The 15060-nt window shown below is 37.9% G+C and overlaps 1 protein-coding gene across 1 annotated transcript in view; it reads right to left on the reverse strand.

Moving 5' to 3' along the window:
- The window catches only part of LOC100247582 (exocyst complex component SEC6), a 43941-nt gene extending 28883 nt beyond the window's left edge, over positions 1–15058 (reverse strand). The window contains exons 1-9 of the mRNA XM_002264696.5: positions 14864–15058; positions 13461–13633; positions 12518–12556; positions 12243–12331; positions 12024–12114; positions 11437–11526; positions 11261–11340; positions 10382–10474; positions 8970–8996 (exon numbers count right to left, since the gene is read on the reverse strand). Of these exons, the coding sequence (XP_002264732.1) occupies positions 8970–8996; positions 10382–10474; positions 11261–11340; positions 11437–11526; positions 12024–12114; positions 12243–12331; positions 12518–12556; positions 13461–13589 (638 nt within the window). The 5' untranslated portion in view covers positions 13590–13633; positions 14864–15058. The remainder of the gene's footprint in view (positions 1–8969; positions 8997–10381; positions 10475–11260; positions 11341–11436; positions 11527–12023; positions 12115–12242; positions 12332–12517; positions 12557–13460; positions 13634–14863) is intronic.
- Positions 15059–15060: the final 2 nt, after the last annotated feature.

Raw genomic sequence — 15060 nt, forward strand, 5'->3', positions numbered from 1 at the left:
CTCGGGTGGCTGAGAAAGATAGGGCTGACATACCTCCAAATTTTTGGCTCCCGGAATTTCACAAAACCCCTCGCAGATGAGTCCTTTACCTCTGATTATTGAATTAGAAGGTGAACCCATGTCTGAATAGCCACGAGGATCAAACCCCGCTCGTCCCGATAGCCCTCCTTGGACTTCCACGCGGCTCGCCGAGGTGTCCACCTTCGAGAGCTTATCAGAAAGATGACATCTGGAGAGAGAATTCGCTCTGATTCCTCGGTCCATCTGAAAGCCCTTCCCAAACTCCTCTACTATGTTGCAATCTTCACTTGACGGCGACGAACCCCGAGTGAAAAAAGGCTCACTGCAACACCGATGTCCCTGTCGTCGATCTGCGCTTGGAGGGAAGAGGGTAGACCACGTCTTCTTTGAAATTGCCGTTTCTTCCTCCTGCGTAGCATCTCTCGTGTAAACCGCGGGGGCTTTCCCCTTCCTTGCTTCGATTTCTTCCCTCCGCGACCTGGCTTCCATACCATAGGGCTTCGATCCTCCTAATTTTTGGCCCAACCCCGACGGGCTTTTGAGCTTACAGCCCACGATGTTGTCTGACAATGGCCTCGAGTTGGGAAAGGACTGGTCCTTTAGCTCATCGGCCCGACCTTCTTCTCCAAAGAATACCTCGACGCCGGCCCTTGCTCCGTCTTGACATAGCGTCGCGGTCGCCTTTGTAGAAGAAGCAGCTCGCTGGGGAAGGGGCGAAGCCGATGCAGCATCTGGGCCATCTTGAAGCCCACGATGCCTCATCCCACTTTGGGCCCTAACCTGTTGGGCTTTAAAAGAAGACTCATGCTCTGGCCCAATAAAAATTGCTTCAGCTTGGCCCGATCTGCTCCACCCCCCTCCTGTCTCCCCTTTGTCCGCCAAACACGTCCTTGACTGCCGATAACGTGCCCGGGGAAGGCGCCTCTTTCTGTAGCACACAATGTCCTTAACGCTACCTCGTAGCCCTTCTGCAACTTTTGACGACTGAGAGACGCAACCTTCCACTCTCACCCACTCGTTCCTGCTGCGGTTTACCTCCGACGTGACAGCATCGACGTCTTCGTCTTCTCCGGCGACTGAAACTGCTACTGTATAGGACCATTCCCCATCTTCCACCTCAAGCAACGCTGGTAACACTACGTTTGGAAGCATCTCCACCCACAGCTTCGCCCTCGTTAGGTCCACCAACTTCAAGGTTTCCTTTGCCACCTTCGTTACCCTCCCCCATTTCTTCAAAATGAAATTCAACTGAACTTCATCCCACAAATGGAAAGGGAGACCTCTCAATGCTAACCAACCCCTCCTGAACTTTCCTTGAACCACCATGTTTTCCTTGGGCGACCATTTCCTTAGTAGAATCGTCCTCCCTTTCACTGAAAGTCTTCCCTAATCATGAACACTTTCCGCTCTCCTTATTGTACTCACAAAGAAGTATCCTTTGAAAGCGGAAATGGCATTTATGGACACCATTCCTTTCATCCCCATCATCCTCGCAATGGCTCTTCCTACATGAGTCCAGTCATGGACTTCTTCTTGGCTTTCACATATTACAGCTCTGGCCCATTTTCCAGCTGACCACGTACCTCCAGTCCTCAAACCAGCCTCTGCCACCACTTCTGCATATGACCTTCCTCCTCTGAAAGTGTCCCTATTCATCCGGATATCACCATTCTTCTCCTTCGAAGCTCCTCCGTCACGTTCATAATACTCTTGCACTGATAGAATCGCCTTCCTGAGATCTTCCCATCCTTTCCCTTTTACACCCTCGGGGACGACAAGAACTAGAGGTTTCCTTTTTGTAACGAATTCTGTAATTTTCATGAACCTCCCTCTGTTATTGAAGCATATCTCCATCAGGAGGGTCTTAGTCTTACCCCTGATCTTTCTTACAAAACCCCTAGAAGCCTCCACCTCCACAGCTTTCTTCAAATGCTCCATCAACCAATCCAGCTCCTCCATGTCAAATCCTATTGAAACCACGAAATCTCGGCTCCTCTCTGTTACCGATACCCAAGTTCCACCATTCAAACCTTCAAACTCTACCTGAAAATGCTTTTTCTCCACAGTAATACTTTTTCCCATTTTTCTTGAGTAAGAACACAGGTATAGTCAAAAGGGATAAATCTCAACTCTCAACTGACAGTGTTGTTTTCATTTGTTTTCTAAGGGCTGTTTTAAGAAATAATCATACAAACATGTAAAATGATTAAAAATAAAACACAAGGTATAAAAATTATTTTTAAAACATATTTAAAAATATTAAAAATAGGTCAAAAATATTTTAGCTTTCCAAACAAACTTTTGTTCTACAAAAATCAAAGAACAATTTTTAAAAACCGTTTTCAAAAACTATTTTTCAGAATTGTTTTCAAAAACGGTTACCAAACAAGCCCCTAGTTACTTACAAAAGTACCCCATTCAAATCTTGAGGCATTGTACCCAATATCAGTGGTGACTAGATCTAGCGCAGAAGCTGAGTTTAAGGCCATGGCCCAAGGGATTTGTGAACTACTCTAGATATTTATCATTCTTATCGACCTTGGCATCACTTTGAAAGGACCCATGAGGTTATATTGTGATAACCAAGATGCTATAAATATAGCTCATAACCCTGTTCATCATGATCGAACCAAGCATGTGGAGATAGATCAACATTTCATCAAAGAAAAACTTAATAATGGGTTGATTTGCACTGCGTATGTCCCCTCTTCTAAATAGATGGCAGATATACTAACAAAAGGTTTACCAAGTTCAACTTTTTATACAATCTTAGACAAGCTAGAAAATATTTCGCACCAACTTGAATGGGGGGTGTTAGAAGAATAGGCCAAAAAATCAGTAATTATTTTTTCTCCATATATATCTGATTTCTCCTACCATATTTTTCCTTTCTTGTAAAACCTGACCCATGATTCTTGTACCAAGAATCTAGGTAAATTCCATATAGGACCCTTGCAATCAGATTGCTTGATTTTAGGGATTTTTTTTATAAGTAGCCTAATTTAAGGGATCTCATCAGTCATTCTTTGTATATATGTATTGTAAATCATAATGTAAAAAATATGGGAGATTATTTTTCATCATCAACTGTCATCTCTCTTTCTCTCTCTTTTCTTAAACCCTATTAAGGTTGTTAATAGACTAAAAAACTGTAATGGGGGCTTCCATTGTTCCAAGGAGGGAGGAAATGCATGAAGAAGCTTCAATTAGCTTAATTGATATTTGGTTTGAAGGCTCAAATCCAATAAGGAGTTAGGCATCAGTAAAAGACTTCCAAGGAAAAATGGTCCTAACAGGATTCAACAATCAAGAGTAAATACTGCCTTTTTTAAGAATAGATGTGACAGACAAATGCGTGTCCTTGGCAAGGTACTTTTCAAGGTGTGGTTCCTCTCTCAACAAGGTCCATCAAAAGTAGACACACAACTACATTTGTTAGATTTGCCTTGTATTTGGTGATAGATCCTTTTTTCTCTTTTGGGATTTCAAGCTTGAGGGATCTACTTATTGCTAGGCTTTACTCATTTGTGCATGACTACTTTTTGAAATCTCCTTTTTTCTTTCCAAGCAAAGATCAATATATTAAAAGCGCCTAACAAAGGGGCGCACGAAGCGCCGACATGGTGCCAAAAGGCCAAACACAGCTAAGGGCTACACAAAAACAACACCCATGCCTTACTTAGAGCTCAACCAATCAATAAAACAACTCATGGACAATGAGCAATTTCCTACGTACACTCTAACCCACTCCAAAAAGTTGTACATAAATTGATTTTTTGATTGCTTGATCCACTTTTTTAGAATTTTCAAATTCTCACTTGTTTCTCTCCTTCCATAAGGTCCAAAATAAGCACAAACAAGTTGCTCTCCAAGCTTTCTTCTTCTTCCCAACAAAGGATCCCTTTGAGCTAAGAAGAAGATCTCTATTAGCAGGCCTATAAGAGATTGCAAAATTAAGACTATTCAAACTTTCAAAGGGAGTTGGTATTGGGCCAACTTTTGAAGCCAAGATACTTGCTTTACTTGAGAGTCTCAGATTTGCGAGATAGTTGAATATCGCCAATGTACAGGGGGTTTAGTGATCTTTTACCCTAGGTGACTACTCGTGGAGAGGGTCTTAAAGATAAGATAACTAGACGTGGAGGACTGTGGAACCAAGTAGGGAATTCACTTGCCCTTTCTCATGGAAACTCAAACAACAAAACCCCAAGGGAATACTTTTTTTATTTTAATAAATAAAGAAGAATATGTATTAAAAAAAGGCGCCAAAAGAGCAACCCAAGACATACAAGATAGTTACACCTACCCCCAACCAAATAGCTCAAACAAAAAAAATGCTACAAAAAAGGAGGTAGCACCACAACCCCACCCTCAACGAGAGCCCACCCAATTGATGAAACTAACTAGCATCGAGGGACCATCATTGATAAACATCTTAGTCTCCGACCAAAGAAAGAAAACAAATGAGGCTTTTAGCCATCGGATAGAGAGTACATCTTCAAAAGAAATTTTATTTCTTACCTTCTAAATTGTCCAAAAGATGTATCAAGGGTCTGCTCTCCAAACTTTCCTACGATTTTTGCACACAAAAAAACCATGCAAAGCAAACAAAGTCTCTCTAATCAATGAGGAAAGCACCCAGAACACCCTAAAAAAAGCAAAGAGCATCTCTCATAAAACCCTCGTCCACGGTAGAGAAGGAAGTGATCTATGGATTTTTCATCCAAATGGCATAGATAACATCTATTCACAAAGGACTATCCTCTTTTCTGAATTTGATCCAAGCTTAAAGCTTTTCCCCACATTGCCTTCCAAACAAAGAAGCTCACTTTAGGCTGAACCCAAGAATTCCAAATGATTTTCTTGGAACAAGAAATCAAAATGCCCGACTCTAAGGCATTGTAGAAAGACTTGATTGTGAAATTGTTGCTCTTAGTCTCTATCTAAAGCACCATGTCCTCCTCATCCCTAAGCATTCTCTTCCCATGCATACACAATAAAAATATTTCCACTTCATCCACCTCCCAATCACTAAAAGTTCTAGTGAATCTAGGGTTCCAACTCCCTCTTCCATTGAGGAGTTCCAAACATCCTCCACCCACTCCTCCTTGGAAACAACCAAGGCAAACAAGAGGAATGAAAGACACACACAAAGGTATAACCACCACTTATCCCTCCAAAATTTCAGCCTCTTCCCATTACCCACCAAGAAGAAAGTTTGTGTTTGACAAGCCTTCCTTATCGCTTTCCATAACCCAACCCCAAACCCCTCCCTCACTTCCCGAGAACACCACTCTCTTTCTTCCCCACACTTCCTACTGATTACTTGATTCCAAAAGGCCCCCTTCTCATTTGAAAAACGCCTACACCACTTGTCAAGGAGAGCCTTATTGATAGTAAAGAGACATTTAATCCCTAATCCCCCTATCCTTTTGTCTAAGCAAACAATCACCCACCTTGCTAGATAAGGTTTCTGCTTAAGAGCCCTACCCACAAAAGGTCCCTCTACCTCAATCCAAATTATCTCATTTTTATCCAAATTAATTCTTAACCCAAAATGGCCTCAAACCACAAAAGAAACTAACATAAATAGGTCATCTAATCCTAGGAGGCCTCATAAAAAACCAAGCATATCATCAATAAATAAAAAATAAGATACCAGAATCCTTTCACCATCCCTATCCCTCATCTGACAACTTGACAAAAAACCTCTAGCTACTACTTTCTTAAAGAGACAACTAAGTGCCTCCATTGCAATCACAAATAAATAGGGCGAAAAGGGATCCCCTACCTCAGTCCTCTAGAGCTTTGGCAGAAGCCTGAAGGGGTGCCATTGACCAAAACCGAGAACCCAGCATTGGATATGCACCACTTCATCCACTCAATCCATTTTTGTCCAAAACCCCAGTTTTCCATAACCGAAAGCAAAAAGGACCAATCAACATAATCATAAGCCTTCTTTATATCACGTTTGCAAAGAATCACACAATCCTTGTTTTTCAAAATAGAATCAATGGCTTCATTAGCAATAAGAATTGCATCCAAAATTTGTCTTTCCTCAACAAAGGCATTTTTGGACTTGGAAATCACCTTTGCTACCACCACTTTTAACCTATTGGCTAGTACCTTAGCCAACCACTTATATAGCCCTCTTACCAAGGTAAGCAGCTTAAAATCCCTCCAGATCTTCAACACCCCCTTTCTTTGGAATTAAAACTAGAAAAGTTGCATTCAAGCTCTTAACAAAAGACCATGGTTATGAAACTCCTTGAAGAAACACATCACCTCATCTTTCACAAACTCCCAAGAAAACCACCAAAAGGCCATAGAAAACCCATCTGGGCCTAGTGTTTTTATCCCTAATAAAACCCAAAAGGGCATCAAAAACCTCTCCATTGAAAGAGGCTCCTCCAACCATGTAGCCTCCTGAGCCTCTAACTCTTCAAACGACAACCTGTTTAAACTGGGCCTCTACTCCTCTGAATCTGTGAGAAGGCTTTAAAAAGGCACTAACCACTCCTTCCTTGATTTCATTCTCCTTTGCAAACCAAGTTCCATTAATCTTAATTTTGGCCAACAAATTCCTCCTTTTATAAGTGTCAACCATCTTGTGGAGAAATCTAACATTTCTATCCCCCTCCTTCAACCACACTCCCCAGATTTCTACCTCCAAGAAATTTCTTCTAAAAGGACCCATTTTTTTAAGTCCTCCCTTGCATCCTTTCTTTCCTCCTCCTCCTCTACAGACAGGACATTTCACCTCTCCTTTATATCCCAAAAGGCCACTTAGTTCAAAGCCAAAGCCTTTTGGACTTCAATCTTACCAAAAGCTTCTCTATTCCAAACTCTTCTCTTGCTAGAAGAGTTTGGAATAGAGAAGAGGCACCTCTTCTCTTGTTGACTTCAAGACCTTCATACCCCCTCAATCGTTGGTGATTTGTTTCCTTATAGTGGGAAGCTAAACACTTTTCAGTTATGCATACTGTTGCTTCTCTTTTACGTTTACTCATGGACATTTTACAAAAAGCTTTTCTATTATGCGGACTTTTGTTTCTCGTTTACTTGTATTGAAGGATATTTTCCTAAAAGCTTTTCTATCATGTAGACTTTCGGTTCTCATTTACTAGTTTGTTAGAGAGAGTGCATGTCATATTCATAAAAATGGAAGTCACCAATGGGTAAACACTAGTTCCTGGAGGGTATATAAGAGAGGAGTCCAAGGGGTGAACTGCAGTGCATGGGGAGCCTGCAAAAGGAAAATGATCTAATAAAAATGGAAAAAGTGAAATACCTGTTATGAAGCAGAAACAAAACTACAGAAAGTGAGATCAGACCACCCTAGAACAAAAAAGTCTATCAAATAAAGTTCAGAAAGAAACATTCCCATCTCCCAACAACAACAAGGTTTAAATAAATAAGGATATAGATAGATCTATCTTTCAGATTTGAAATATTATTCTTTCTTTACCCTTGATGACCCTTCTGCTCTGCCCCTTCCAAAATCATGAAAACAGAAATAAGGGAGTCACTCTCCATACTTGTCCCTTTACCTTTTCCACAAACTTCCCATGCTAACTAGCAATAGCTTCCTTAATCAAATTAAGAAGCACCACTGCACATCAAATAGAATAAGGTCCAAAGCTCTCAATACACCAGTCAATGTAAACCTTCCAACAAAGCCAGAATCTCTAACTCGATGGTCAAATCCTCTCTTGCAAGTCTGAAAGAAACTCTCGACACTCTATTGTTATAATCTCCCCATACACCTCTAAATCCTGGTCGACTTGTATTTCCCAAAGAACACTCATCAAAGTTAGCTTCACTAATCCTACAGGAAATGAAGCGACTGTTGAGTTTTTTACCCCTCAATGGACTTCCAAAACACTTCAGACACAAACCCATAGAGAAAAAAATAAATCAAGTCCCAAAGAGCCTCTTTGGATCTTTATATTTCCTTAAAATATTCTAGCGTTCATCTCCCTCCAAATTGTCCATGTCAAGGTGCAACAAACAACCCACCAAAAAAATCAACCAAGTAGGAAAACCCCCACTGCTGCTAAATGAGACAATCATCATATCTGTTGATACTTTTAGGGTGAATATAGACTATCCCAGTAAATCTTGACAACTTCTGACAAAATCCCAAAGCAATAAGGCAACGAAGGAAGAGCTCATCAATTGACTCACCACCATTCGACTACATAATATGATCTCGGCTATGACCTTTATAAGGCCTTCTCACCTATGACTAATTGGTTTTGACCTTCTTATTTGCCACTTTCCATGCAAAACCCATCACTCTAGGTGGGGCATTAGAGTTCCAAATCAAACCACATGGAAAGGAAAGATTCAGGTGGTGCAATTTTAGAGAGAGCAAAGAAGAAGGAATTAACAAAAAGCAAGCCAAAGGAGGTGAAAGACCAACCCATCACATTTGAGGATGAAGCTGATAAGTATACATGGGTCAAAGAGGAGAAAATAAGTCCTAGCTCCTCAGTAAGAGAAGGGCTCTAAAATTGAAGAAACATGAAAGTCTCTAGTTCTCGAACCTGAAAAGATTGGGAAATTGAGCACAAAGAGGTTGATCAACCCCACCAAATATCTTCCAAAAATCCATTTTTGCACCATCACTAACTGAAAAAACTAGTAAAACAAGAAAAATAAACGAAACAACAACAACCTTCCAAGGGAAATAGCACATCACTAAATATCCATCACCAGTATCTTATTTTGATTGAACAAACCAAACAAGAACTATACCTCAAACATGCATGACTAAAAAACTTGTTTAATAAAAACTCTAGGAATAAATATCTAAATCAACTATACCCCCTTTTGAGATATGGGTGGCAGGAGGCTAAAATCGTTTTTACCCCCTTAAATCAAAAGCAACAAATTCATTGCTATCAATTAGTAAAAATAGGCAAAAATGTGCGTCAGCAACATACCTCAAAGCACGAACCAGAGTTTGTGGACTGCAAAAAAAGAAAAAAGAAAAAATATACATGTGTAGAAATTTATAATAATAGCAAAAAAATAAAAAATAAAAAATATACATGTGTTATACTTAGAAATTTATAATACAAATGCTTCAACAAAGGGGCTAAGCCAAAATCTCACACCATTTCGGCCAAAATTTTACACCATCTCAAACTAACAAACAAGAATTATAGTAAAGCCCCTATAAAATAATACTTATGACCTAGAGAAACTATTGTCTTAGCAAGGTTGATTTATCAATAAGTGAATAATTTATTAATTTATCGATGAATGAATATTTTTATTAATTTAGAGAGCATCATGTTAATACATGGCTTACTTATCAAAATAAAAAAATAAAAAAAATACATTGCTTATAAATCCAAAAATAATGAATGTGATTAAAAGATAATAAATGGAAGCCTAAGAGGCTTTAAAAAAAAAAGAGAGAGAGATGCCTATTAATTGTAGAAGATAGAAGAAATTTACTTATCAAAAAAAAAAAAAAAAAAGGAAGATATAAGAAATTTAATGCCCTTGAGGATAAAGAGGTTTCAATTAACCAATCATTCCAAGAAAGTCATAAATTGAGAAAAATAGAAGTTCTAAAAAGTTACTCAATATTATATTGTGAATTTTTGCCTAGTATTTTTTTATATAATTCAACAATTATTAATTTATATTTCCTTGAGCCTTTAAGGATTTGCATAAAAAACAAAAAAAAAAAATTATCTTATGCATTTAATGAGATTATTAATTTAGTATATTAGCTCGAGTTAAGATCAAAATATTTTATTATTTAAGCAAGGTTATTAATTTATCGAACATTTATTTATCGAAGTTTTACAATACTCCAATGTTGCATGGGTATGGGTATGAGTGTCGGATGTGGGTGTATGTCTTAAGTGTCTAATCCATCACAAATCAAATTTTAGGATACGAGGACTCAGTTAAAAAGGATCCAAAAAAGGGCACAACTACTGGAATACAACATAATACAAGAAAAGTCAATCAAAAATAAATTGGAGGTGAAGATATTCCTTTTTAAAAGCTCTCGTATTTTCCCTCTAATCCTCTTTTTCCTCTTATTCCTAAATATTCTTATAAAAAATCACTTTTTAGCTAACTCTCCTTTTTCTCTAATGCAAATAAAAGCATATCAATGAAAAAATCACATAGCCACAACCGAAGTATAATAGGAGTGTCTAACAAGCATCACATACCTACACTCATGTCATTTCATGTTGATAGAGGTACATTGTTTAAATTGAAGGATCACCATAGTTGTACTCAATTTAGTCCCAGGTAATCCAAAAAATGTTTTTATATATGTCTTCGATGATGGAAACCCCTACACTCCAAGAAATAAAAATAAACATACCTTTCTTTAGAAAGTTTATAGAAGTTTGAAATATGACCCCATAACGTCTTCTCAAATGTCTCCCAGGTTCGATCTACATCTTCAAAATATTCCCTGTGTATATTCAGCATTTCAATCTCAAATCATAAGAACAAAGCACACAGACATCAACTATCCTTTGTGTTGTGTATTCATCATTACATCCAAACCTGTTTACCATTTTTCAACACTATCAAGGACTGATAAACAGTAATTTGCCAAAATCAATATTCTCACCACTCAGTTCCATTACAACAGAAGCAGAATCAAAATTATGTATCAACTGAATAAGTAATTAATACTTGAATTAATTGGTTAAAAAGGGTGAAATAATCCTCATATCTGTGAATTTAACTCTTCCCATGTTTTTGCTTGAAGAGTAATCATTTTTAACATAAATATCCTTTACCATTTCAAGTATTTACATGTAGGTTTTAAAAGAAAGGGTTATTTTTACAAGAATAGAATAAGGGCCTTTTTGTCGAAATGAGGCCAAAAAAGGATAGAGGGCTAAATCCAAAATTGGGTTTTCAATGACCCTTTTAATCAAATAACCCTTAATACCTCATTCAAATGACAATTGGGAGTTCTAACTGTTAAAAACTTCATTATGGTAAGTAACTTGGTTAACACCACAGCAAGGATGAGCCACGCTGACCCAGCTGTACAATCAAATTCCAATCCAGGTGCTACAAGTTGGTTATTGTTATTACACAGATACATGAACCGAAAATACAAGTTTATTCCTGATCCTATTGATTTATTAGATCAAATAAAAGCACAACAACAGGATTTCTGGCTACACTAAATTTACTCTTAGAATGATCAATGACACAGTGAACTTGAGTAGAGGATACAGACCTCAGTCTGCCAACTTCTTCCTTGTGAGATGCTGCAGCTGCTAAAGCAAACCTCCGTTTTCCATCCAGAGCTGTCAACCTCTATAACAATTAAGCATGAAACAAGAAAAATCAAACTATGATGCACTGTGATTCATTCAACTAAAAACTGACTAAGATGACTAAAATTATGTATACCTCATACGTGTTGATGAGTTCTTTATCATCACTCAAAGAATCCCGAGCCTCGGATGCTTCAACAGAAATTGACATCATGCCTTCCACGTCCTGTAAAAGATTAAGAAGATAACTAGATAGTCACTATGCAGCATTAATAGAAGATAGCGAGGTCAAAAAGTGATAAGTTTCAGGGCTATAAAAAGTGGTGATAGAAGCCTGTTTCACTTAAATAACCATCAAAGTTAAACAACAGAAAACAGTACTCCCATTCCTCTACAGGAATAGGCTGAATCAAGTCCAACCAAGCTCTTCTGCCCCACATTAATGGTCATTGGGCTTATAGCTTCTGGCAGCATTTTAGGATGCCGCATTTGTTCTGTTACCTTGGATAGGTAGAAAAGAAAAAGGGGGAAAATAAATGACACACAGACAAAGAGAAAGAAAAAAGAGGACATATTATTTAGTGGACTGCAAGCTGCAGCTGAACAATAAAATGTGCATATATATAGAGGCAAGAACTTATGTATGTTTGTGTGTGCGTAAGCCAGAAACATATCATGATAAAGAAAAAGTTGATGAAAACAAAGCTCAGACATTGCATTCACCTTCAGTGTGGTATTTAAGTTATTCCTCACATTGCTAAGGAGCTTTATTTGGTCATGATTTTCAATTAAGTTTTGGCACTCTTGACATAGCCTGAGGCAAAAGCAAGTAAACACATTAGTCCTTAAAGTTGAATGCTTTAACACTGAGTCAAAAAGCCTAATAACTGTATACATAGAAAACAACAAGAATCCTCTAGGCAAATCATAAGCAGAACATACCTCTCAATAGAGAGAAAGTTCTCACGAAGCTGGTTTATTGTCTTTTGAGATGAGGAAATTGATTCCAACCCAGCCTGTGCCTGTTCAACCTGAATTCAAGAGTAACATTTCATTAGAACACATCGATATGGTAATACAATTAAGGTGCCCAGGATTCTTCAGCACCGTAGACTCATCAGAAAAAAGTGAAGAACATAAGAGACATAACAGCATCCACATAAAATTAATACAACATAATAATTTCCCTGAAGCTTAGAATATAAGTTTCTGTATACCTGCTCTGCAACCATCGTACTAAGTTGTGCATCATTTGCCTGACATTAAAAAAATATAGCAACATTCAGAAGGCAACATGAAGGTTTTACATAAATTTAATATAAGAAATGTTAGGAATTTAGCATTTTTATGATCCATTAAAAAATCTAGTTAGGTTAGTCAGAGTTCCCTCAGCTGTCCAATGTGATCCAGCATGCTCTGAACTCGATCCTTGAACGCATCATTGAAGACCATCAGGATCAGTCAGCACACATTTTTGGCTATGCCAAATGACCTAGAGAACATAGGACATGGATGGTTTTTAGTTCCCCACCAATCTTTTAAATGCCCTAACTCATTGCATGGGGAATTGGATCTCCACACATGCTAGGAGTATGTTTGAGAATTGATAGATTGAGCCCCTTCATAAATTTAGCTCTAAGGCTTTTCTTTCTCAATCAATTGTCAATAAAGATTCTACATGTCAATTGATGGAGAACCCTATTGATCGGATGCCGAGAATGGTTGAGTTCCACATTAGTTTTAAATCCTCTTACAAGCCTAATTGGACTCCTCCTTGTTGGGGACCATCTTAAAATCTTTCACTTCAGAAACAGAGTAAAAGTAATCCCAAGAAAGCAAAACCTGAGAGATCTTATTCCTAGCACATTAACTCAACTTTCATAAATAAAACAAGCTAGCAACTCATCCAACCTGATCTCACACTTCAATTTCCATGTATCTAGAGATTACCAAGATGATTGTTCATTCCAGTCACCCAAAACCAAAAATTTATCTTGTTTAATTAGTATAGTCTTAAAGCAACACCTCCATAATTTCAAAATTTTGCATGTGTGTAGATAGGCGCATGCACACACACACACACTCACCTACATATGTGATTGAAATTAACTCAATTTAAAATAGAAATTTTGACAATTAAATTGGACAAAGAAAAATCACCTGTTGGCGTGTAATGTAATCAGCCTTAATTGATGAAATTGACTGCAAAAGTTCAGGTAGTGGCAAAAGTTTGGCAACCTCACGAACTGCCGCTTCCTTGGCTTCAATTCCAAGATCCTCTACAATCATTGTCTAAGCTTGATGTATGAGCATGTAATAAATTGATTCAGCACCTGAACAAATGGTGAAAGTGAATTCTTTAGAAATTTTAGGGAGACGAAGCACTACTGAAAATTATTTGTTGGTGATTATCTCCATGAGATCTTTAAGGTTAGTGTTACACTACAGCAATAATGCAGGAACAGAGATAGAAAGGTCAAACCCACAAACAGGGAACTACAGCTCAACCCACTTCCCAACTCATCAATGGTTCCAGAAATGATCTCCTACTCGGGTTTCACAACCTAACAAATAGGTAGATGAATGAAGGGGCAAGTTTACATGCACATTTGCTTATTTCTGATTGCAAGGTCATTGTCCACAAACACAGATTTAGATTTAGAATCCAAGGATGAGAGATTCACCTGTTTGGATGAAAAAATGAAATGGAAGGATACACGACTCCACAAAACAGTTTTCCAGCAACAATTTGGTGGGTTTTTCATCAAACCGATTTGGTACAATTTGAATGTCTCATCAAACAACTTGCATGCACAGTCCAAAACCCAGACAAAACTCACATTAAGAAACAAAATTCAGAACAGTCAAAGCTCCCATTCGAAAGAAACCCAAATAAAATCAATCAAATTCAAGTCAAAAGATCAAACTAATTGATCAAAAGCAAATAAATTGAAAGAAAACATGGAGATAAGACAGAAATTGGTGTACCCACAAATGAGAAAGTTTCAGGCTATAAAATCCAAATCCAAACACAAATTTAAAGAAAGGAAGAAGAAAGAGAAATATAATTAGGGGCAATGACAGCAGCGGCAAGAGAGAAGCTGTTTGTCTTGCTCTAATCACTACTCACAGATGTGAAGAAAAGCAGTTTTTCTGCATTGTTCCAAATCATTGTTCAAGAAAGTGACGAACAGCATTTCAACTTGAAATCAAATAAGTAATAAATTTGTATTAATTGGAGATAAATACCTAGTATTTCAACCCAAAACCCACACTGTTAAATTTCATCCATAATGAGACACTCTGTGCAAAATATATTGATCAAACCCTCACCTAGCTATTCCATGAGGACCACTACCTAATAAAAGGCAGGACACTCTATATTAATTTGACTTTATATTATTTTCCTACACTTTCTCCACAACCAAACACACGCAAGTGATTCAAAATCGACAAATGAAAGAGGCTCCAATATTGAGAAAATTAACCAAAATTGGAATTATTGGGGACGCCATAGAAGCTATAATTCATATACTGAAGCCTAAATCAATTCAACAACTCACCAGCTTGGAAATTCAACTGCGATAATCAACCGAAATCGGTGGAGGAGGGAGAGTTTTAGAAAGAGAAAATGATAGATCAAGGAAGAGTCATGGATCCTGAGAGGATTCTAACTTGAGGAAGTGTCCGATATGGAGTGGCACGTGAGCAACTAATAGTGGCAAGGGACAACGATTGAAAGGGATGAAATTTCCTTAAA

The sequence above is a fragment of the Vitis vinifera genome, chromosome 3, assembly GCF_030704535.1.
Source record: "Vitis vinifera cultivar Pinot Noir 40024 chromosome 3, ASM3070453v1".
NCBI lineage: Eukaryota > Viridiplantae > Streptophyta > Magnoliopsida > Vitales > Vitaceae > Vitis > Vitis vinifera.